The sequence below is a fragment of the Gopherus evgoodei genome, chromosome 17 (genome assembly GCF_007399415.2).
Source record: "Gopherus evgoodei ecotype Sinaloan lineage chromosome 17, rGopEvg1_v1.p, whole genome shotgun sequence".
In the NCBI taxonomy this organism is placed as follows: Eukaryota; Metazoa; Chordata; order Testudines; family Testudinidae; genus Gopherus; species Gopherus evgoodei.
Genome location: NC_044338.1, coordinates 18,930,285 through 18,953,989, shown reverse-complemented (window position 1 = coordinate 18,953,989; position 23,705 = coordinate 18,930,285). Strand labels below are relative to the sequence as shown.

The following is a 23,705-nucleotide window of genomic DNA, read 5'->3' as shown; positions in this document are numbered from 1 at the left end:
GTACTTCCAGAACATGATTAACTGCTGAGCAATGCCCCTCCTAGATCTATGGCAGCATTCCCTCCCATCCCCAGAAGTCATCTCTTCACTCCCAAGTTACCAGGTATTACATTTTATTAAGTATCATTTCTATAAAACAAATACACATTGTGAAAACTCACAGTAAAAGAAACTAGGCATTGTCAATGACAGCATGTGTGCCAAGTCCCTTTGCGTTTTCTCTCTTGCATGATAAGGGCTGGTTTAGAAAACTTCATGGTTACTCTTGGAAACAATCACTAATACTGCACTATTTCAAAACATCACAGGAATGAAATTTTCCATAAAGAACAAGCTATGTTTTCTTCCATACTGCTGCTATATTTACGCCAGTTAAAGCAATAAGGTAAGTGAAAGTAGGGTCTGTCACCACGTTGTTTATTAAGACTTCAGTCAGCAGCTCCCCATTTGCTCGAAGCTCTGGCCACTCAAGAATCTAGCAAGAGAACAGATTACTTTGTATGAGCTTTTCTGAACTAAAGCTTGGTTTGGATTTACCTGTTTAGAAAGGAAAGGTACAGGGATGCAGTCAGAAAACTGCAGCTACCCACTCTATCAGAAATGTACATTCTGTGCAAAGCCTAAGTCTTTGCTGCAGGAGGGTATAAAACAGGTTGAGACTGACCCCTCAGTCCATCCCTTTATACATACCAGTCATGGTACGATTATATAAAAAGTTTGTAAGTGTATAGGGTTGTGGAGTAGCTATTGGCTAACAGCATGTACTGTTCGTAAGTGATTCTTCCAGACTGCTGCCATTGCATGCTAACAGTTAGGGCCTCAGTTGTTGGGAGTGTATCAACTCCAATCTAGGACAGTAAACCCATTCTAGAGGATTATTAGGCAATTAGAGATGTAAGCTTGACCACAGATTTTCAAGTTAGCTAAAATCTCCCCTTGTTTAACAGCTGTAGTCTTAACTCAGGTTTTGATACACTGGTTTAACTGCGGAAAGACAGTAGGTAATACAGAGAGCCCTGTTCAAGAGCAGCTGTTTTGGGGGAATCAAATTTTCAGAGCTGGTGGTGAAAAAACATCAACTATGACTTGGTACTGTCAGGACTTGGCAGGTGAGAAGCCTTTCAGGAGGAAGAGGTTAATAATACGCTATCCAATGGCACCAAGAGCGTGGGAAAGGCAGAGACTTACCCCACATTTAGTTCTCTGCTGACTCTTGCCAGCCCCTTTTAGAATTAAATTGAACGGTCTGAATTTTAAAAAAAATTCTCTTCTTAAAAGAGCCACCTAATGAGAGATTTAAACTCAGATCTGTACAGCTGTTAAGTAATTTGTCTTATGCCTCCTGTTTGCACAGCCTCACCAATGGGGAATATTGTTCAATATAAAAAGCAAAGGCCAAGGCCTACCTGTGTGGGAGCTATTCTGCTCTCTGAGCGTTTTCCCTTGGAGGCCCTCCAGGCTGAAGAGTGCTTGCTGAGATTGTACATCCACACGCTTCCCTTCTCATCGCCACAGAACACAGACTCTGCAGCTGCAAATGCAAAGGAACCAGGGCAGTGTTGAGAGATCTGATGGCCAAGACCAAAACCTTCTCCACCCTCTACCACTCATTCACCCCTTCTGGCGGCAGCCATAGCTTAAGAGGGGGAGACAGAGCCCAGTATAAGGAATGTCACCTTCCAGATGAAACGTGTCCCATTCTTAATTGCTGCAGAGTGTTAAGTAAACCAGCCTTACAAAATTCACCTCCTATTATTTTTATGGGCTGGCCAATAGCACCTCCTTAGTATGATATGACAAATGATGAGTGGATTTTGGACTCGGGCTGTTAAGTTGGTATGACCATTTCACAAGGCTGAAATGAAGTCATTTTAACATTGGTCTTGCACTGCTAGCATCTCCATTGGGTGCCTCCAGCCAACAGCTGGTCTTTGTTATGAGGCACTCGCTGCATAAGGCACTAAGAGGGTGGATTATTTTAAGATTCAGGTTCCTCCCAGAAATGTGTCACTGTTAGGGCTGGCTGGAAGTTCTACCACACTGCCCACCTGCATAGTAAGCGCACCCTTCATTTCAAAGTGCTTTGCAGACATTAGGTACTAGCATTTTACAGAGGCAGCATCAGAACAATAACTCAGGGAAGGATTTTAGGCCTAGCCTTACTGCTGATACCTTAGAAGGTACAAGTTAATAGACCTTGCCATTTCTGCTTTACATACCCTGCCCAAGTCCTTTCTGAACAGTAGCTTCTTGAGTCCACTCTTCTGCATTGTTCATTTATAGCTAACAATGGTGGGCTTACCTGGACAGGTGCTGAGGGTAAGGTAGGGCAGGTCTGTCGTAGACCACTCCAGTTCAGCTAAAATAAGCGCAGGTCGTGTTCTCTGACATGATTTTCCCTGTGCCTCAAATGACTGACTCCAGCTCCATAAGTAGATAGACCCTGTCTTAGAACTCTTAGAAACTGGAGGAGAGAGCAAACACCGTTGAATGTCCTAAAATATTCAGACATTTATTTCAGAACACTCAGCCCTCTTTAAATACTGCTTTTCTGACAGTAACATGGCTCCCCATTACAAAAGAAATCCAATCACCATGTATGATGATAGCTGAGGGACCTTTCTAGCCATCCTAGCCTTAAGCAGACTAATTGATTTTTCCACCCCACAGTACTTTAAAGCAGCACTTAAGGACTCGAGCTAGTGGGGCCTAGGAAGCAGCAGCTGAAAACAGGCGGCCAATGTACTGCTCACTACTACGAAGGCTGAGAAGTTTAGTGCACAGCAAGGTAGGGTGTGAATTTATAACACACTGTCCACACAGGACGTTAATGCACTGTAGCTAATCTCACTGTGCACAAAGTTACTTAGTGTGAGTGTCCACACAGGGCAGAATAGCTAAGTTCACACCCCAGCTTGCGGCATGTGTGGACAGGCCCAGAGAGCCAAACCCTGCCAGATTTCAGGGTGGGAGTTAAGGTCCCTGAACCAAGAACAAGCCCTCTGCCTTTCATAGCTAGAGACTCATCCTTATATTAGGAATGTAACATTACCATATTCACGGTATGTGGCTCCAGTCCCAAATCTGTCCCAGCCCAAATATTATAAAACCTACTGAAATGTTCACAGCCACAGCTGTAGTACAAAATTAAAGTTGTTCCAGTCTTCCTGAGACCAGGGGATCATGACTTACTTCCTACATGCAATATAACTGTGCTTATGGCAATCTGCCTCCAACTATCTGACTTCATGCTTACCCACAACATCCTTGTTCAAAAAAGCCAATCCATCCACTCTGTGGGAAGCTGTTGCTTCTCCTTTATCATTAGGAAACTGGAACGCCACTTCAAAAGGCCTGATAAAAAATTGAGAAGTTAAAGAGTGCTCAGCTATTGAACAAACAAACCCTCTCCAAGCACCATGTGACCCTTTAAACAAGACAGTCTCACAGAGTTCAGGGATGGAAACAGTGCATCGTCGAACCCTTGTCGGTGCCTAGGCAGGATCATTCCCTAATACGATCTATTTCTTGGCCCATCTAAAACTAGGCCTCCTATTATGCTGTGATAATCGGGTCCTGACCCCCAAGGGAAGAACAGAAGGTTTAAACCCCCAACGATGAGCAGTTGAAGCAATTGATAGTACGCAATCAAAGTGTATTGAGTAAAGTCTTTTAGGAATGCCTGTAATGTGCTGAACTTGACAGGTTTTGTAAGAGATGGGTACATACCTGCACTACAATTTCAACTGCATCTCCCAAGCCAGGTATTTTCAAGAACCTGGCTTCAAGTAATGACCCATTGTCCAGTCAGGAAGAGACAGTGGTGGAGCATTAGAGTTAATGGAAAGCTATGAGGGGATTTACACACTGAATAAACCCTGGACTAAAAGGGGGAGGGGAGTCTTTTAAAAGTAAGCTTGTGTCTGAGGGTTTTTTCTTTTAAATCTGGAAACTGAGGGACAGCCTTCAGGCAGGAGGCTATCTGTGAAACCTGGATCCCCCTAGAGTTACAGGGTACTAGGGGAACCTGTTCAAAGGCATTAGGTAGATTGTTTTTAGAAAAGGGACATTATCTAATGTGGAAGTGGAAAGCCTGAGGTTAAGCCTGTGTCATTTGTGTCTGTCTGCTTTCCCTTACTATTTCATTTCTGAAGCGGTGGGTTTTCTGTTAAATGAACTTTTTGTCTATTTTTATCCCAAACAGGTCGCTGTTGTGCTAGGAACATGGGTGCCAAAGTGAATCAATAACCGAGGGCTGGTTTCATGCCTTTGGGATGACAAACCAGACGGGGGCAGTTTGAGGGTATGGTAGTTAAGAACTCAGGGAGGACAGATCCATTGGTGTCACCCTCCAAGGAGTAACTAGCTTGGTGAGAACAAGGTGAAACCTTGTGCTGCGGAGCTCGCTACTGGAATCAGGGATCTGAGCATCACACATGCCAAATAACTGCTCTCTATACCTCTTGCTGGGGTCCACCATCTTGTAAGAGCTGAGGAATTATATCCAGATCTAATAGATTTTCCTCATCTCAGCCCTCTATAATCAAAATCCCAAAGCCCTCAGAATGCTTATGGGTATGGAAAGTGAATTTGTGTCCCAGACCCATAGTTCTTACCTGCTCTTCTGTGGCTTGTCCAGTCTAATATCCCAAGCAAAACAACCTTCTTCACAACCAGCCAGCAGGAACTGATCTGGGCAGGATGGGACCAGGGCAATCCGTAATGGAATAGAGGCAACTTCCAGCACCATCAGTTGGCTGGCAAATAAAACAGACACTTAATCCAACCTCCTGTAACAGTTGCTTCTCAGGAGAATTTAACTGAGTGCATCTTGTTTCTGAACACGTACCTTGCTTTGAAGTTGTAGTCACAATCCGGAACCCCAATATCCCAGAGGCCAATTCTTTTGTCATAGGATGCAGCTGTGGGGGACAAAAAACAGTACCAGGTAGTTACAGACCATTACTTGCCAACATTTCTTTCTGTTCCACTTAAAAATTCCACCTGGCTCACATGACATGACACTGCACAGCTGTGTCTGGGGTGAGGCCATTAACACAGCATCAGCCATATGGGCTTTGGCCCAACTAACAAAGCAGCCAAGCCCTATCTTGTATGAATTTACTGCTGGTGAAGAGTGCCAGCTTGCTAGCCCTGGGGCCCTTTATCCACAGCACAGGCAATGCAAACTTCCCCACAGCAAATCTGTCTTCTCAAGGGAAGTTAGTTTTCCAGGCCTCTGAGAAGGCCAATAAAAGCATCAATGCCAGTTCCAGACAGTGTTGTTTTTGTTACTTTTCCCAATGGACTGCAACCCACCAGTTCATTCCACGTACTTGATTAACCATCACAGAACCTCCCACTGTGGACACTAGGTACCAAGTACAAAAGATTTGAAAATCTTTGGCAGTGAGAGCTATGTGGTACTTTTCCAATAGAGTCTTCAGAAAGAAACTCAGACCCCAATCAAATGACGACCCTCAAACTGCCACTACTGGCCACCAGACCATCCTTCAGGGAACAACTGTTAACACCTGCAAAAAACCCACAACTACAAAATAAAATGGCCCTGCCTCCATTCCAGGTCCCTGTGGTTGTCCAACTCAGAACAATTCTCCAGGTGAAAGTCCCCCTCAGCTGAGAATGATAATCAGATAGAGTACCTATCTACTGAGCTGGCTAGCCTCTCCATTTTAAATTCTTGAGCGTACTTTTGAGGCTGTCCATTAGTTTTGGATGCTTCCAGAAGTTGGGCACCCAGAACTGGGGGATTCCAAAGTTAGTGGATGCTTCTGAAAGTTTAAGCCTTCATGAATTCATGTGGCACTGGGCACACAGCAGGCTGAGTCGTTTCAGACGCAAGACAATGTACGGAATGCAAAAAACAGAAGGGTTGATCTGTACAGAAAATACAACTGTAACTTGTAACCCAATGGTTATTACTGGCTGCTCACTGAGCACCAAACCGCGCTCTCTCTACCCAGGCAAAACTCTCCTCGATGTCAGGATCTGGCCCTGAATAAGGTCATTAATAAGAGTGAGTAAAATCGGAGGTCGTTAAATTTATTTAACAACAAGTAAAGGCACAGAATTTGATTTCTTCCGATCAATGAAGAAGCCCAGGGTAAGCTCTCTCATTTGACATGGGGACTGAGTCACAACTTCTGACCCACAAGACACAGCATGGTCGGTCTCACCCTCTTTACGCCTCAGGAGGGAATAGTTGGGGTTTTATGTGGTCTCGATGGGATGGCTGCCCTCACGGGCGAGACACTGCACCTCTAGAGCCAAAAGCCTGAGCTGCTGCCACTGGAGCGGAAGAATCAAGGCTCTATAGCAGAAGGCTGTAACAATTCCTATCCTCTGTGGATAGACACTGAGGGGAAACTTGTACCACACCCCCCAGTGAGGTACATGTGCTCCACGTGTGTCTCAACACTCCTCCATCCACGTCAATATCCACCTACCAGTACCTGCTCCAACACTGACCACCACAAAAGGCCTCTTCCCTGCTACTAGAGAGATGCAGAATTAGAGACTTACTAAAGAGGTGTGTCTCGCAGCTTGGGCTGAAGCAGGCTGTAGCAATGGGCTTTTTGTGAGCCTTAATCTCTCCGTAGCAGAAATCAGCCGATACATGAATTAGCTTTACAATTCCTCTTCTCCCGGCTGCGGCCAGGATATTATGTTTTTTTTTCCGACCGTCATTAGTTACCATGGTCAGAGTTGTCCATGCAACGGTGAAAAACTCCTAGGACAGAGAGAGATGAGAATTTGTGAAAGGTAACACAGGAGGATGGCTGTGAGGTCACAGATTAGATCCCAATCTAGGGAACTAGTGAGAAGCCACATTTTGAAATGACATGAATATTCAGTCAGGGGCCATACATGTCAGACCAAACTTAAAGGGAAGAAACAAACTGCAAAAGCAGGACATGGATCCTTCTATGCTGTGAAGCAGATTCAGCAGCCTACAAGTGGGGTAGCTAAGTTTTAGCCTGTATTATTATTTTCAGGATCAACAAATGACATTTTCTGTCTGTACCCATCATTTTAATGCCCGTCCACCCTTCTAACAGGCTGGTTTGTAACATAGTTATAGTCACTGTACTCCTGCCCCTACCTCCGCAGGAACTTTATACTTTTTCAGCACGATTCCGGTCTCACAGTCGATAAGACAAACAGATTCCCCTCCACATGTGGCCATGGTTCTGGAGGTGCTCACTACAGGGTCTGAAAGGTGAAATCCCAGGGCTTGTGGTTAGACCTCTGCTCATTATACTAACCATAATCATCTCTCTGTTACCCGAGGCTCCCCCTGTCTGTGCGGTACTGGAATGATTCTGGGGGCTGGCATCTCTACGGAGGTTAACTTGACACAAAATCCACACACACAAACCACAAGAGAATCCTGATCTATTTTATAGTAAAAAATGTAAGTAGGTAGCAGTGGAAACTGCTGCTTGAAAGGGGAGGGGTCTAACACATGAGTCAGTTGGGCACCCTTCAGCAAAGGGTTTGTGGAGTCATTCTGTGAAGCCGGCCCACTGCAAAATGCTCTCCAGGTGCCTTTGAACAAACTCACCTTTCCTCGCCCCAGAATCCAATGGCGGCTCGAAGACACAGGACCAGAGCTGCGTTTTAAAATCCTCCCGGCTGTTGCCTTTACTGTGACATTGAAGAAAATGCAATGGCTCCAAACTGATAACTTCCTGCAATAAACCTCGCAGTTAGAAAACATGCGCCAGTAACAGGAATAGAAGATCAGAGGCCTTCTACTCCAAGGGCTTGTTTAAACAGGACATCAGTGACTAGCTCAAGAGGCAGATGGAACTTAGGTGTTTACACAGCCCCCGTCACTGCAGCTAGGAGTTGAAATACAGTGTTAAAAAAAGGGCAGAATACTTCGTATAAAAGGGATCTGCTCTTGCGCACACAGGTCCCAGCTGCTTGTACTAGTGTGTTACGCACCTAGTCATCATCTCAACCTTTGGGAGGTTTGCATATAAACTGGAAGGTCTGCACAAGTCTCTGAAGGGGATCAGACTAGAGGCTGCATTCTAGTCCCCTCCTATGGGGTGTCCCACAGCCTCAGACCCAGCTGCTAACCCTCTCTCTGGGCCTCTCTACTTTCCAAGTCCTTACCAGTGTCTGGACATGAAGTGTTCCAGGCAGCAAGGCACTCCCTTCGGTAGCCTGGCTAGAGTCCATTAGGGTTTTGAAGACAAGGGCTCTGATCCTGCGCTATATCCATGTTGGGCGGAAAGGTGGCTTAATGCCCCAATTATGCTCTCCTGATCCTGGGACTGGCTGAGAAATGGGCCAGTTCCTGCTGTATGTTAGAGGAGTTTCAGGGCTCTTTTAATTTATTTCCAGACACTTATGGCACCAAGAGGTTGCTCTGCTAGGCAGGAATCAGTGGGGCACAGACAGAATCCAGCTCTGCCTCCCTACACCAGGAAGAGGGGTGGTGTCAGAACACCCCACACAGAGAGTCCTCCCTTGTTCAGCTAAGCCAGCACAGCTCGCTGCAGCTGCTCGCTTGTGCTTCAATGCGAGGGGAGACTGAAGTAACACGAAGCAGTGGACAGTATCCTCTGTACATGAACCGTCCAAAAACAATTAAGGATTCTTCAAGCAAGGCTCTGCTCACGAAACCCTTTTTGCTCATTTACCGTGACAAATCCGCCAATTCTATGGTAACGTTAGAAAAAGAAATTCCAACACGCTGGAGACTTTACACAACTGGCACAGGGATTTCTTCCCCCTTGCTGCCTTTCCTCCACATCCCTGGGAGCCGAGCACATACACTGATCCCAAATCTGGAATGAATCAGTGTCACTGATTCATAGAGTTTAAGGCCAGACGGGACCAGATGATCTTCTAGTCTGAATGCTGGTATAACACAGACCATTACATTTTACCTCTATACTGAGCCCAATAACTGAGTTAAACCAAAGCAGTTCAATTGAGTAAGTGGGATATACCCAGCACCGTGATGCAGAGGAAGGTGAAAAAAAACCAAGCTCCATGCCCATCTGGCAGGGTAGATAAAAATCAATTATTAAAAACACAAACAAAAACAGATTTTTTTTAATTTAAATGCAATTTTTTTTTAATAAACTTATTTAAAATTAAATTTGAAATTGACAACCTATGTTAAGGCCTAAACTTATTATAATCTATTAAAATAATTTAAATACAAAAATTAATATTTGCCACCAAATTTTAAAGAAATTCACACCACTGAACTGGCTGAAATAGCTAAAAAGTACAAATGCAAAACACAATTACAACAGACGATTTAAATCAAGGTTTCCTGCCTGTCAGTTCAAATGAGGATTAAAATTAGTGATTTAAATCTCTGTTTTAAATCAATCCCCCTTGCAATCAGACCAGGGGAAAATCCCTTCCCAGCCCCAAATCTGGTGATCAGTTTGACTCTGCGCATGCAAGGAAGGCACAGCAGCCAAGCATCTAGGAAAGAGGATTTTCTGTACCACCTCAGAGCCACCCTGTCCAGTGTCCCATCTCCAACTGTGGCCAAACCCTCATGCTTCAGAGAAAGGCAATCCCCACCCCCGAATCCTTCGGTCAACTGTGCATCAGGGAAAGCTGCGTGAATCGTTAAGATGCCTTGAAAGAGCAGAACCTTCCCATCCTCCCATCTGAACATGGATCCTCTCTGTATGCCCAAGAGGCCAAAAACCAACCCCAAAGGAGAATGATCAATGTACCTTGTCTTCTAGGTTCTTGACCGGGGTTATGGTCAGAACCCTTTTATCCTGCTCCTGGCTTTTCTGCTCCTCTGTCAACTGGCTGGATCTTCCGTGGCTTTGTCCTTTCGGAGGCTGTTCTCCATTCCTGTGAGTCTCTTCGGCCACCTTGGTCTGTTGGTTCGATGCTCTTGGTCTATCGGGAGTCGGCTCATCCTGTGAATGGCCGGACTTTCTGGGACTAAGCACCATTTCCTCCTCAGTGTTACACTGGGACCGTGGCCTTTTGCTCACAGATCCCGCTGTTGAGTGAGTCCCTCTTCTCTTGCTGGGGACTAATGTGACCTACAAAACACACTGGCAATGTACTGGGTTGTTTCTCGCCCCAGCCAGCATACAGACAGCTTGTAATTCACAGAAAGTCTTCACCCAAAAACTGATTCCCTTAAATGCCCAAAGACTGGGCTCCTAAATCTGGCTAGTCTTCTGGGATACTAACCCTGCCTTCACATTCCTGGGAAAGGTTAAAGCTAGCACCACATAAAGGTGCCACTAGCTTGCAAGGTTTGTTAAAATAGGATAATACTGAGATGCTGCCTGAGTTACAGACAGGTAAGTTTTGGATGCAACTGATGAGTATTGTTGAATTTGTAAGAAAAATCAATTAAAAAAAAGTTAACAAAACCAACCCCTCGTTTCAGTTTGGATTTCTGAAAGTCAGCATGCAGCTGCTGCATATCATCCCAGAGGTGGCTGCATTTTAGTGGCGGGTGAAGCAATCCCTGTACTAACGGAGAGGCAGCCTGGTCCAGTGGCTACGGTACTGGAGAAGGAGTCAGGTGACCTATTTCTGCCATTGACCTGCTATGCCTCTATTCGCTCTTTGTCTTGTTTGTTTAGGTTGTAAGCTCTTCGAAGCATGGACAGTCTCTCACTATATACACCTACATCACCAATCACGATGGGGCCTTTATCTCAGGCTGGGGCCTCTAAGCCACTACCCAAATACAAATAATTAATAACAGCAGCATTAATTTTGTAGAGGACTTTAAGATCCTTCTGGATGAAAGTAAAAACATAGCTGGAATGAGCTGTCTTTACTTCCCTGATGAGGTTGCAACTGAATCTGCTAAGATCTCCTGGCTGCAGAATCCTTAGTAGAGAAATATACTACTCACCTGCAGCTTAGTGACATCAAGATCATAAAGCTGACCTCAATGCAGTGTGTAAAACCTAACTGGAAAAGCAGCTGTGCGTGGTCCCTACTCTTTAATGCAGTATTCTTTTTAAAAAAGCAAGAGTGTCTTGACCAGAAGAATCCCCTGGAGAATCCTTACCTGCGCAATATCATCATCTCCCACCTCCCTGGGGTTTTCTGTAGTCTCCTCCTCATTATCTTCCACCCTTTCTTGTGTTTCAGGATTTGTGTTCTCTTCCTGTCCCAGCATGGATGCCAGCAACTCCTCTGCAATCATTTTCACCTAGCATTGCAAGTACATTTTTAAAAGGTGTCACTTAATGGAGGTCAAAGGACAAGAACATCCTTACTCAATTATGCAATTACAGTTTGTAATAGGGGAGGGTGTTTTTTAACATTTGCTTCCATTAGATATTGTGTGTGTACTTACTGGCTCACAGGCAGGGAGACTGAAGCCCTCTCTTTACTCACAGAATACGTCCAGTATGGGAAGCAGCAGTGCAAGATGCCCCATGCTGCCACCCTCCTGTGCCTCATTCCTGATCTGAAGGGACCACTGCTAGGAGGTTGGAATTTGGCCTCATTCAGACTATGGCCTCTCTGCTGAGGCTGCTAGCAACCAGGGTCAGTTACGATAGTTTAAAGACGGCTCTTTTTAGAGTCAGAGAAAGGAGCGGGTGCTTGGCAATACAGTGAGCCCCGACGAAATACTGGTGATGCAATGAAAAGATAGCCAACTGAAACCCGTTATTAGCCAAAGACCAGTGCATCGGAGCAACAATTGCGACTCATCGACCAAGGGGCGCACCGGGACACCGTGAATGGCAAGTGATAGATACTGGTGACCTGGGAGACCAAAGTGCACAGGCAGAAATGAGAGATTAGGGTGAATTGTCTGCATTAGCACAGCAGAGTTCTGCAACGTGGTGAAATACAAGCCTGTTTGACGGCAATCTTAACCTCCACGTAGGACTTCTGCCATTACGTGTTTTGTTTTACTGGGTATGTCTGTGCCACGTAGACCAGGCACCCCACTCTGTTACTGATGCCAATGGGGTCATCTGAGGAAGGAATGCAAAAGCAGTAATGCTAGACAAAGAACAGATGGAAGCCTAGGGCACATGCAATTAAAATACTCAAACAAAATATGCACACAGCTGCCATTAGCTTTAATGGGAGCAGTGCAAAATGAGCGGTGAATACACAGTGGTTGCCATTAAAATCATTTGCCGCTTGCAGTGACTACTGTATTTCTAGTACTTAATCACTGTGAGCACCTTAACTACTGGCAAGTAGAAAACAAAGGCAGTAAAGATCATCACTCCATCTGGAATGGAATTTATTGCTGGCGCTTGTGTAACAGCCTCCGTTAATTAGCACGAAAACCAAAGACGGATATTGTGGATATTGTCATTTGCAGGAGCGCCCCTGACCAGGAATCATTAGAGCAGTTTAACCTCCTGGGTGCACAAAACGAAGCTGCAGAATCCTGGTGTCGGGCAACTCAGAAAAAGCTCAGAAAGATCAGACACTTACCCTCCATCGGGTAAATTCACTGAGGGAGCTGGGTCCGTATATGACCTGGGTTTGTGCAGACTTCAGAAACTTTTTCCTGAGGAACTTCACGTGCTCGGCTGAATACTTCTCAGGGAGTTGGCTCCGGAAGTGTCTCTCCCAGTGAGCTGTGACCTAGACAGAGATATTTGGTTTACTGAACTGGATACTTCATGGAAATCAGAAGGCTTCCTACTAAAATTTCTCCAGAAATGGCCAATCCCTAAGACCAGGCACTGCTCTGTTTGCCATTTCCTCGATCAGGTGCTTGTATATGATCTCAGCTCATTTGGGAGGGGCAGGGGGAGGAGGATTTAACAACACATTTTGCATTTGTGTTTTTACTTTAAAGAACACGTATGTGATAGACAGAGGCACCCTGGAAGCATCTGCAAATAAATGATATATTTACATATAGCACCTTTACTCATGGGACACTTGCATTTTTAGGTCCGATTGTGTAAGCAAGTAGTTTTTAAGTGAGGTGACCCAAGATCAATCAGACTCCTGAAAGAGGTACGTTACTCTGGAAAGGCTGAGACCCACATACTGCTGGGCTGTTGCAGTAAGTCCAGAAAAGCTGAAGGCCCCTGACACACACAAGCTCAGCCAAACCCATTGACTACAGGCTCATAGACTTTAAGGTCAGAAGGGACCATTATGATCATCTAGTCTGACCTCCTGCACATCGCAGGCCACAGAATCTCACTCACCCACTCCTGTAACAACCCCCTAACCTATGTCTGAGTTACTGAAGTCCTCAGATCATGGTTTAAAGACCTCAAGGTGCGGAGACTTCTCCAGCAAGTGACCCGTGCCCCACGCTGCAGAGGAAAGCGAAAAACCTCCAGGGCCTCTGCCAATCTGCCCTGGAGGAAAATTCCTTCCTGATCCCAAATATGGTGATCAGCTAAACGCTGAGCATGTGGGCAAGACTCAGCAGCCAGCACCCAGGAAAGAATTGTCTGTAGTAACTCAGATCCCCACCCCATCTAACATCCCATCACAAGCAATTGGGCATATTTACCTGCTAATAATCAAAGATCAATTAATTACTAAAATTAGGCTATCCCACCATACCATCCCCTCCATAAACTTATCAAGCTTAGTCTTGAAGACAGATATGTCTTTTGCCCCCACTACTCCCCTTGGTAGGCTGTTCCCAGATCTTCACTCCTCTGATGGTTAGAAACTTTCATCTAATTTCAAGTCTAAACTTCCTAATGTCCAGTTTATATCAATTTGTTCTTGTGTCCACATTGGCACTGAGCTTAAATAATTCTTCTCCCTCCCTGATGTTTATCCCTTTGATATATTTATAGAGAGTGATCAGATCTCCCCTCAGCCCTCTTTTGGTTAGGCTAAACAAGCCAAGCTCTTTGAGGGCTGCCAAATCCCCCCTGCACTAAGGGGAATTCCAGGTGGGAAGATTGCCAGCTTTGCAGCCCCTACACACCAGCACAGCTGGCATACAGGTGCTGCTGGGAATCCCAGAATCGGGGCCCATGTCTTGTAGTGCTGAGAATGATGATTTAAATTGGGGGCAGTGGACGGCCGTGAAGGCTGGGTGAAGTGAGTGGAAGGAAACTAATGAAAACCAGGAGAGCAATCACGAATTGGTTTCAGAGAACAGGAGGCCAGTGAAGAGGACTCTGAAGTATTTACAAGGACTGTTCACACTGCAGATGGAACTGTACTACTGTAGTTAAACACGCCGACTGCCAGCATAGTTTCAATGGCAAAGTGGAGAACAGTGGCTGAACCATTAACCTGCATATTGTATTGTATCTACCACAGAACCTCTGAGTTACAAACACCAGAGTTATGAGCTGACCAGTCAACCACACACCTCATTTGGAACTGGAAGTACACAATCAGGCAGCAGCAGAGACCAAAAAAAAAAAAAAAGCAGCAGCAAATACAGTACCGTCTTAAATGTAAAATACTAAAACAATAAAGGGAAAGTTTAAACAAAAAAGATTTGACAAAGAGCTTGTTTCATTTAAATTAAGATGGTTAAAAGCAACATTGTCTTCTGCATAGTTAAGTTTCAAAACTATATTAAGTCAATGTTCAGTTGTAAACTTTTGAAAGAACTAAAAGGTTTTGTTGAGAGTTATGAACAACCTGCATTCTGAGGCGTTTGTAACTCTGAGGTTCTACTGTAAGTCTAAGCTATTTCTTAGGCACGCCTGGGGAAACATTACACATCTTACCTTGCTGGTCAGCTCTCGGCTGTTGACAACTCTCACATGATTAGCTAATTTGGTGACATCCTTGCCGTTGAGTAGTCGAAGATTTTGTAAAAGAAACATGACCTTATAGTCATCATTGGTCTAGAAAACGGATACAATGTTTCAGTTATGGTGACACATATGATATTCTCTTGAATCAATAATCATTGTTTGTTTTTAAATTACAAAATCACCAGGAAGGAACTGAAGAGATTTATTCCACAACGGGCACTTAATGAAGTCATTTAGCACCACATAAGACTTCCCGATCAATGGAACATATTTGACAAGTAAAAGCTTTTTCCTGACAGCCAGCCCTGGAAACTCAACCTGGAGTCTGAAAGTCACGTTGGGCTCTTTCCTGTTCATACATCAACACGACTAAAATCTCTGCCAGTAGCTACACCAGAGAGACTTGTGCAGCTATGATGGCTGGCAGAATTTGCTTCTGCACGTAGAACTCACTTAACTCTTCTGCTGATGACCTCTCTCGCTCTCGCACAGCTGTGGCACGTCTGCAGCGTTATGTGGAGTACAAAGTAGCAAAAGGGTTTTTGTGGTCCCCAAGATCCCTTTCACACTTAGCACTTCCATAGAGTTTTCCATCTTCAAAGCGTTGCACAGAGGAATGATGTCAGAACACCCTGAACAAGCAGCCCTGGGAGGGAAGTTTCCTGTAGCTGGCCTAATGACTAGTGCACTGGACTGGGACACAAGAGACCTGGCTCTGCCACTGGCATGCTGGGTGACCCTGGGCCCTCTGTGTGCATCAGTTTCCTCATCTGCACAATAGAGATAATGCTACTGACCTCCTTTGTAAAGCACTTTGAACTCTACTGTTGAAGAGTGCTATATAAGGTACTATTATTATTTACTTTTCACTCAATATACTGCTTATCACATAAGGATGGAAATTGTATCACTCACTGTCAGGTACACATTGTTTTCATAGTTTAGCTCCTCCAGCAGTGGGAACTGCTTCAGAACAGTCACATCTTCCAGTTGGTTGTTACTGCAGTTTAGGACACGGAGGTCTGGCAGGCTTAGATTAGCAGGTAGCTTGTCCAACAGATTATCAGAGAGATCGAGATTTTGCAGATGTCTCAGACGGGAAAACAACCGGGGGTCCAAGTCTCCGGTCTTTAACTGCAGCTTGGATAAGCTGAAACAAAACAAAAACAGAACACATGCTGTCTCCAGTTCCCCAAAGACGGGCACATCTGACTTTTAATGGATATAAAGTCTCATTCTGCTGCACTTCTCACTCAGGCAAAACTTGCTGAGTAAATCTCACTGACCCTACATTAACTTTTGAGTGTAACGCTACAGGTTTCAAGCACAAATCTGAAGACAACAAGGAGAGACTTGTTAAGTGTAACCACAAATCTGGTGGATGAACAGTAACCATTGCTATTATCTACAGGCAAAACCTGCACCTGTTACTTACTGAGAAAACACAGCCATTTGTGACACTCCCAATTCACTGAAAATAAACAGTGGAACGACTGTATCTTAATTCCCAGGCCATGCAATCAGTGGCTCACTACGAAACAAGTTATAGTTCCTATGAACACATATCGCTCATACTATTCCATATCCTATAATGATAAATTATAACTGTAGCAATTTTGATGCATGTCTGTTGCTGAATTCTTTGGGTTCACATCTTTCAGAGTCCACACTTGACTTCTGAAACACTATTTCCAAAAGAGAAATAACATAGCAGAGTTACTTCCTCATCAAACTGTCTGTTGTGTCCATTTACATCACATACATGGCGGCCAGACCCACAGAATACATTATACACCTCTATCCCGATATAACGCGAATTCGGATATAACGTGGTAAAGCAGTGCTCCGGGGGGGGGGGAGGGCTGCGCACTCCAGTGGATCAAAGCAAGTTCAATATAATGTGGTTTTACCTATAACACGGTAAGATTTTTTGGCGCCCGAGGACAGCGTTATATCAAGGTAGAGGTGTACTCTTCATGCACCTCAAAGCACTTCCCTCTCTAACCACTAAACCATCTTGCCTGGGATCAGCCCCATGGCAGTTTTCAAACAACTGACCAACTTTCAAAAAAAACCAACAACAACATGATGTTTTACTTTCAATAAATAAAAGCACGCTATCAAAGTGTTCCAATGTGGAATTCCATCTCCAAGTCCATGATGGCCCGAGGTACAGGAAGGGCAGAATCCTATCCTAGAACAAGCAGAAGTTTATAGTAGTTGTGAACAACTGGTCCTATTAAAAAAACCAAACAGGTGTTTCATCCCATTGGAGAAATGGGAAATTCTCTTTCTAAGGGGACAGAGGACCTTTCCCACCGGACATATCATGAGAATTAGGGTCAGACTGGTCTAGTTAAACCTTTACATTACAGTCCAGATTCTGATGCCCTTACTCACAGCAAGTAGCACCTTACTCCAGGAGTGGTTCCCACTAAAGACAATGGAGGAAAGTGCTATTTAATGTAAGGAGATCAGAAGCCAGCCCTCCTTAAACAGTTCTGCAGTAAAATGCATGGCATATGCAGAATATACATGGGGGTAAAGATCTTACAATTGCAGATAATATGACTATTAATTCTTGCTTATTCAACCTTATAATGCTGATATTCCATATTTTATAATGTACATGCGTTATTTCTAGGGCTGTCGATTCATCACAGTTAACTCACATGATTAACTAAAAAAAATCGCGATTAATCGCACTGTTAAACAATAGAATACCAATTGAAATTTATTAAATTTTTGGATGTTTTTCTACATTTTTATCTATATTCTGTATTGTAATTGAAATCAAAGTGTATATTATTCTTGATTACAAATATTTGCACTGTGAAAGATAAAATAGTATTTTTCAATTCATCTCATACAAGTATTGAGGTGCAACCTCTGTGTCCTGAAAGTGCAATTTACAAACGTACACTTTGTTTTGTTACATAACTGCACTCAAAAACAAAACAACGTAAAACTTCAGAGCCTACAAGTTCACTCAGTTCACTTCTTGTTCAGCCAATCGCTAAGACAAACAAGTCTGTTCACATTTACAGGAGATAATGCTGCCTGCTTCTTATTTACGTCACCAGAGAGCGAGAACAGGCATTTGCATGGCTCTTTTGTAGCCGACATTGCAAGGCCTTTACATGCCAGATATGCTAAAAGTTTGTATGCCCCCTCATGCTTCATCCACCATTCCAGAGGACATGCTTCCATGCTGATGACGCTCGTTAAAAGAATAATGTGTTAAGTTTGTGACTTCTTGGGGGAGAGTTTTATGTCCCATGCTGTTTTACCCACATTCTGCCATATATTTCATGTTATAGCAGTCTCGGATGATGACTCAGCACATGTTCATTTTAAGAACACTTTTACTGCAAATTTGACAAAACGCAAAGAAGGTACCAATGTGAAATTCTAAAGATGGCTACAGCACTCAACCCAAGGTTTAAGAATCTGAGGTGCCTTCCAAAATCTGAGAGGGACGGGGTGTGTTGCATGGTTTCAAAAGTCTTAAAAGAGCAACACTTCAGTGTGGAAACTACAGAACCAAAACCACCAAAAAAAGAAAATCAACCTTCTGCTGGTGACACCTGACTCAGATAATGAAAATGAACATGAGTCAGTCCGTATGTTGAATTGTTATCGATCAGAACCCGTCATCAGCATGAACGCCTGTCTGTTGGAATGGTGGTTGAAGCATGAACGGACATATGAATCTTTAGTGCATTTGGCATGTAAATATCTTGCAACGCCGGCTGTGTCAAGAGAACGCCTGTTCTCATTTTCAGGTGACATTGTAAACAAGAAGCAGGCAGCATTATCTCCTGCAAATGTAAACAAACTTGTTTGTCTGAGTGATTGGCTGAACAAGAAGTAAGACTGAGTGGACTTGCAGGCTTTAAAGTTTTACATTGTTTTATTTTTGAATAAAGTTATTTTCTGTACATAATTCTACATGTGTAAGTTCAACTTTCATGATAAAGAGATTGCACTACAGTACTCGTTTTAGGTGAATTGAAAAATACTATTTTTTTTTTGTTTTTTTTACCGTGCAAATACTTGTAATCAAAAATAAATATATATAAATAAAAAGTAAGCACTGTACACTTTGTATTCTGTGTTGTAATTGAAATCAACGTATTTGAAAAATGCAGACTACATCCACAAATATTTAAATAAATGGTATTCTATTATTAACAGTGCGATTAATCGCGATTCATTTTTTAATTGCGCAATTAATCATGATTAATATTTTTACTCGCTTGACCGCCCTAGTTATTTCATATTCCAATAGCACTACTTAAAGAAGGAAAAAGAGGGGGTTATAGCCCAGGTTGGATTCAACTAGAATTTGCGAGAGTCTGGTTTGCACTTACTTCAGATTCTCAATCTTTCGTAGCCTAGTAGATCTTGGAACTGCTCTTTCCAAAAGAAGCTCTGTAGTAACTTTTGACATTTTTAATTTCTGCCCCTTTCCTGGAGACACAGGGCCGTCAGCAGTAGACTGTCTTCTCAGCACCTTCCTGGTGAAATAAACAGGAATTAGGGGGAATCTTTTAAAACTGTGTCCCAGCAAGAGAAAGAAAAAAAAGTTATGGTGCAACTGCCCCTTGTTGATAAAGCTGACATCATTGGGTAATATTAGCAACCCAGACTTACAAAACAACCAAATTCCACTTCACTGCCCTCACTGCAATGATGGTAATAAAAACATTAGTGATACTTTGCTCCCCTGCCAAAAGAAGTTACTCCTTGCAGGTGAGTTGTAGCCTAGATTGTAAGATGGTGTAGGGACGACATTTTACTTCTGTGTCTGTACAGCACCTAGCACAACAGGGCCTGGTCCATGATAGGGTTCTTAGGCGCTACCGCAATACAAATAATAAACAAAGTCTGCCTACTGCAAGGTTTCTTCCTCTGAAGCAAGTGTTACTAGCCCCTGGATAGGATACTGGACTACAGAGACCACTAGCTGGATCCAGTCTGGAAATGCCCAGAATTTTGCAAAGCTGGACTAACTAGCTCATTCCTCCATCCAAAGGGAGAGAAAGTACAAGTGATAATGCCCATCACCTTTGATGGGCACTAATTTCTCACAGGGGAAAGAAATGCTAATAGCAATATTGTAGGTTATTAGGAAACACATTGCTGTGGAAAGTGGAAACGACCCATATTAAAAAATATTATGTACAGTGCCAGAACAGCCTTAGGGAACAGCTGTTGGGGATACTGGGCCTTGGTTTAGCTTCCTTTCCAGCCCTTGTTCTAAAGGAAGGGAGTACAAAAAGAGCTCCTAGACCATGATCATGACCTGCCATCTAATGGGACGGAGATTAGGCTGCAAGCTGATGAGAGTATGTGGGGCCCTGAGCAGTCACTTGTCTTGCTTAAGAAGATTTGCTACAGGCAAGAGCCAGCTGTAGGATCTGTTTGGGACCAACACTGTTGCTTTTGTTCAAATAAAGGTTTTGCAGGCTCAACAGCAGGGAGAATCTCTCATTTCAAATAATAATTTCCCCATTGTATCCAAGAATTAAAAGCATTAAACCTGACAATTTAAACAGTGGTCATTTATGGCCTGATCCAGCAAGCTGCAGAGCCCCCTTCATCTACCAGGGTTGTCAGTGGGAGCTGAGTTTCTGGACAGATAGCTAGACCCCTAGGTACTAATCTCACCAAGCTCAATATATTCAAGCCAACCATAAACCCCTATCTCAATTATGAAAGTCCAGTTAGGAGCTAAAACCAGGGCAGGCACACCTGAGTTACAAGCCATGTCAGAAACTGGGCTGATATCGCAGACACAGCTGTGTCACACTGTCATGGGCCACATTATGGGCCACACGGACCATCTCACATACAAGGGCTCTGTCACAGATCAGATTGACAGTATTACAGGCTTTGCCATTATGTTACAGGCCACGTCACTGCCATGTTTCACACAGCCACCTTCTGGACTAGCACTCACTCAGGGACACATCCTTCGCCTGTGCTGGCTCAAAGGTGCCAGCACGACGTTATGATACAAATCACCATGTTCTAGGCTAGTTATGCATCGGGGCTGTGTCACTGTGTAAAGGCTGCATTGCTGTGTTCTAAGGTGCTTTTGGATCAGAACAGTGATAAGGACTGCACCACCATATTCTCCTCCAGTCCTGGCTCAGCATCACATCTCCATTATGGATTAGGTCACTATAGTATGACAGCATTGCCGTATCCACATTGTCATGTTGTGTTGCCACATTATGAGCCATGTGGCTATGACCATGTCACAGTATTCTGGTCTGGTTCTGGCTTAAGGTTGCTTTGCCACGTTACAGGCTGCCTGGCTGTGTGACTGTCGCCATGTTCTGGTCTGGTTCCGGCTCAGGGCTGTATTGTGTTGGTATGTTACAAGCCACATCTGAGTGGCTGTCACTGTGTTTTGGCTTAGGGTTGCATTGCCATTTTACAGGTTCCTGTGGAGCTGTGATTGCACTACCATGTTCCAGTCCAGCTCTGTCCCAAAACTGCGTTGCCACATTATGGGTTCTCTAGTTGTGGCTGCCTCACCATCTTCTGGTGCAGTTCCAATGCGGGATTGTTTTGCCATGTTATGGCTGTAACCATGTAACTTTGTTCTGGTCCAGTTCCAACAAAGGTTTGTGTTGCCATGTTGTTGATCATGTGGCTGTGACCGAGTTGGGGTGTTCCGGTTCAGTTCTAACACAGGGTTGCGTTGCCGTGCTATGGGTTGCATGGCTGTGACCAGGTCACTGTGTTTCGATCTCATTCCAGCATGGGGGCTGCATGTGACTGGATTGCTATATTCCATCCACTTCTGGATCCGGATTGCGTTGCCATGTTAAGGTCCATGTGGTTGTGGCTGAGTCACCCTTTCAATCCAGTTCTGGCATGGGGTTGTGTTGCCATGTCACGTGGCTGTGACCAGGTTGCCATGGTCTAGGCTGGTCCAGTTCCAGTGTGGGGTTGTGCCATTATGTTATGGGTCAGGTGGCTGCAGCCAGGTCACCCTTTTCTAGTTCCGTCCCAGCTCAAGATTACATTGCCATGTTTTGTCACGGTGCTGTGTCCTGGTCCAGTTCCAGAGAGCCGTGGCATTGCCATGTTCTGGGCCATATGGCTATGTCTGAATCAGCATGGTCTCATCCTGTAACGGTGCTGTGTCCGGAGACATAGGGCTGCCCTGATTGCTGTGGTCTGGTCCAGTTGCAGAGCGGGACACGTTACCATGTTGTGTGTTAACACAGCTGTGACTATGTTGTGTTCTGGTCCAGTCTAGTTCCGGGGTGGGTCTGGGGATGCAGAGCCTCCACGGGCATGTCCCCATGTATCAATGTAGTCCTGACTCAGAGCCCTGCCCAAAGTATGGAGAGCTGCCAGACCCCCATGTTCTAGGCCAGCCCAGGCTCACACCTCTGCCTGCAATTGGGGGGGGGAGGGGCGGCCGAGAGCCTCCATGTCTCAGGCTCGGGACAAGGCCTGTGATGTTGAGGGATGGGGTCAAAAACACCCCACGTCTCATGCCAACCCTGCCTGCGGCATTGGGGGGAGGGAGCCCCCGGGTCCCAGCCGGCCCTGGCTCGGGGCCCTGCCTGCGGTGCTGGGGGGAGGGAGTCCCCCGGTCCCAGCCGGCCCTGGCTCGGGGCCCTGCCTGCAGTGCTGGGGGGAGGGAGTCCCCGGTCCCAGCCGGCCCTGGCTCAGGGCCCTGCCTGCGGTGCTGGGGGGGGAGGGAGCCCCCGGGTCCCAGCTCGGGGCCCTGCCTGCGGCATTGGGGGGAGGGAGCCCCCGGGTCCCAGCCGGCCCTGGCTCGGGGCCCTGCCTGCGGTGCTGGGGGGGGGAGGGAGCCCCCGCGTCCCAGCCGGCCCTGGCTCGGGGCCCTGCCTGCGGTGCTGGGGGGGGAGGGAGCCCCCGGGTCCCAGCCGGCCCTGGCTCGGGGCCCTGCCTGCGGTGCTGGGGGCAGGGAGCCCCCGGGTCCCAGCCGGCCCTGGCTCGGGGCCCTGCCTGCGGTGCTGGGGAGGAGGGAGCCCCCGGGTCCCAGCCGGCCCTGACTCGGGGCCCTGCCTGCGGTGCTGGGGGGGGGAGGGAGCCCCCGCGTCCCAGCCGGCCCTGGCTCGGGGCCCTGCCTGCGGTGCTGGGGGGGGGGGGAGCCCCCGGGTCCCAGCCGGCCCTGGCTCGGGGCCCTGCCTGCGGTGCTGGGGGCAGGGAGCCCCCGGGTCCCAGCCGGCCCTGGCTCGGGGCCCTGCCTGCGGTGCTGGGGAGGAGGGAGCCCCCGGGTCCCAGCCGGCCCTGACTCGGGGCCCTGCCTGCGGTGCTGGGGAGGAGGGAGCCCCCGGGTCCCAGCCGGCCCTGACTCGGGGCCCTGCCTGCGGTGCTGGGGGCAGGGAGCCCCCGGTCCCAGCCGGCCCTGGCTCGGGGCCCTGCCTGCGGTGCTGGGGAGGAGGGAGCCCCCGGGTCCCAGCCGGCCCTGACTCGGGGCCCTGCCTGCGGTGCTGGGGAGGAGGGAGCCCCCGGGTCCCAGCCGGCCCTGGCTCGGGGCCCTGCCTGCGGTGCTGGGGGGAGGGAGCCCCCGGTCCCAGCCGGCCCTGGCTCGGGGCCCTGCCTGCGGTGCTGGGGGGGCAGGGAGCCCCCGCGTCCCAGGCCGGGCAGAGCCGGGAGCTGGACCTAGGCCCCCAGGGGCAGGGACTGGAGTAGGTGCCGAGCAGAGGCTAAGGCCGGAAATAGGGGGAACTACAACTCCCAGCATGCCCCGGGTCCGAGAGCGGCCCTCCAGCTTGGCCGGGAGTCCCGCAGACTGCTGGGAAAGCGAGTTCCGCGTCGGGGCGGCCAGATCAGCTCTGGGCCTGTCGGAGCCAGGCTGGGGAGCCCGAGTGTCCCTCCCCCCGCCGCGGGTCCCCTCCCCCAACACCCCCGCCACTCACTCACCTGCCGCCGGGGCCGCGAGCGGGCCGCGCTGGCCCCTGCCGCCGCTGGGGAGGCCGGAGCCCGGCTGGC

The 23,705-nt window shown here is 46.6% G+C and overlaps 1 protein-coding gene across 3 annotated transcripts; it reads right to left on the bottom strand.

Moving 5' to 3' along the window:
* Positions 1–96: 96 nt before the first annotated feature.
* Positions 97–23,696, bottom strand: LRWD1 (leucine rich repeats and WD repeat domain containing 1). 3 transcript variants are annotated; one of them, XM_030537075.1, is made up of 16 exons: positions 23,637–23,696; positions 19,088–19,234; positions 15,630–15,864; positions 14,685–14,804; positions 12,451–12,603; positions 11,054–11,197; positions 9,738–10,061; positions 7,586–7,712; positions 7,124–7,233; positions 6,544–6,751; positions 4,850–4,922; positions 4,617–4,757; positions 3,257–3,354; positions 2,303–2,464; positions 1,407–1,531; positions 97–475 (listed from the first exon to the last, which is right to left on the bottom strand). In XM_030537075.1, the coding sequence occupies exons 2-16, from the start codon at positions 19,165–19,167 to the stop codon at positions 335–337; spliced, it is 2,241 nt and encodes a 746-aa protein (XP_030392935.1). In that variant the 5' UTR covers positions 19,168–19,234; positions 23,637–23,696; the 3' UTR covers positions 97–334. The 3 variants fall into 3 exon arrangements, with proteins under 3 accessions (XP_030392935.1, XP_030392934.1, XP_030392936.1); XM_030537074.1 differs by lacking the exon at positions 23,637–23,696 and adding an exon at positions 20,850–22,208; XM_030537076.1 differs by lacking the exon at positions 23,637–23,696 and adding an exon at positions 20,680–20,770.
* Between the last annotated feature and the right edge of the window lie 9 nt (positions 23,697–23,705).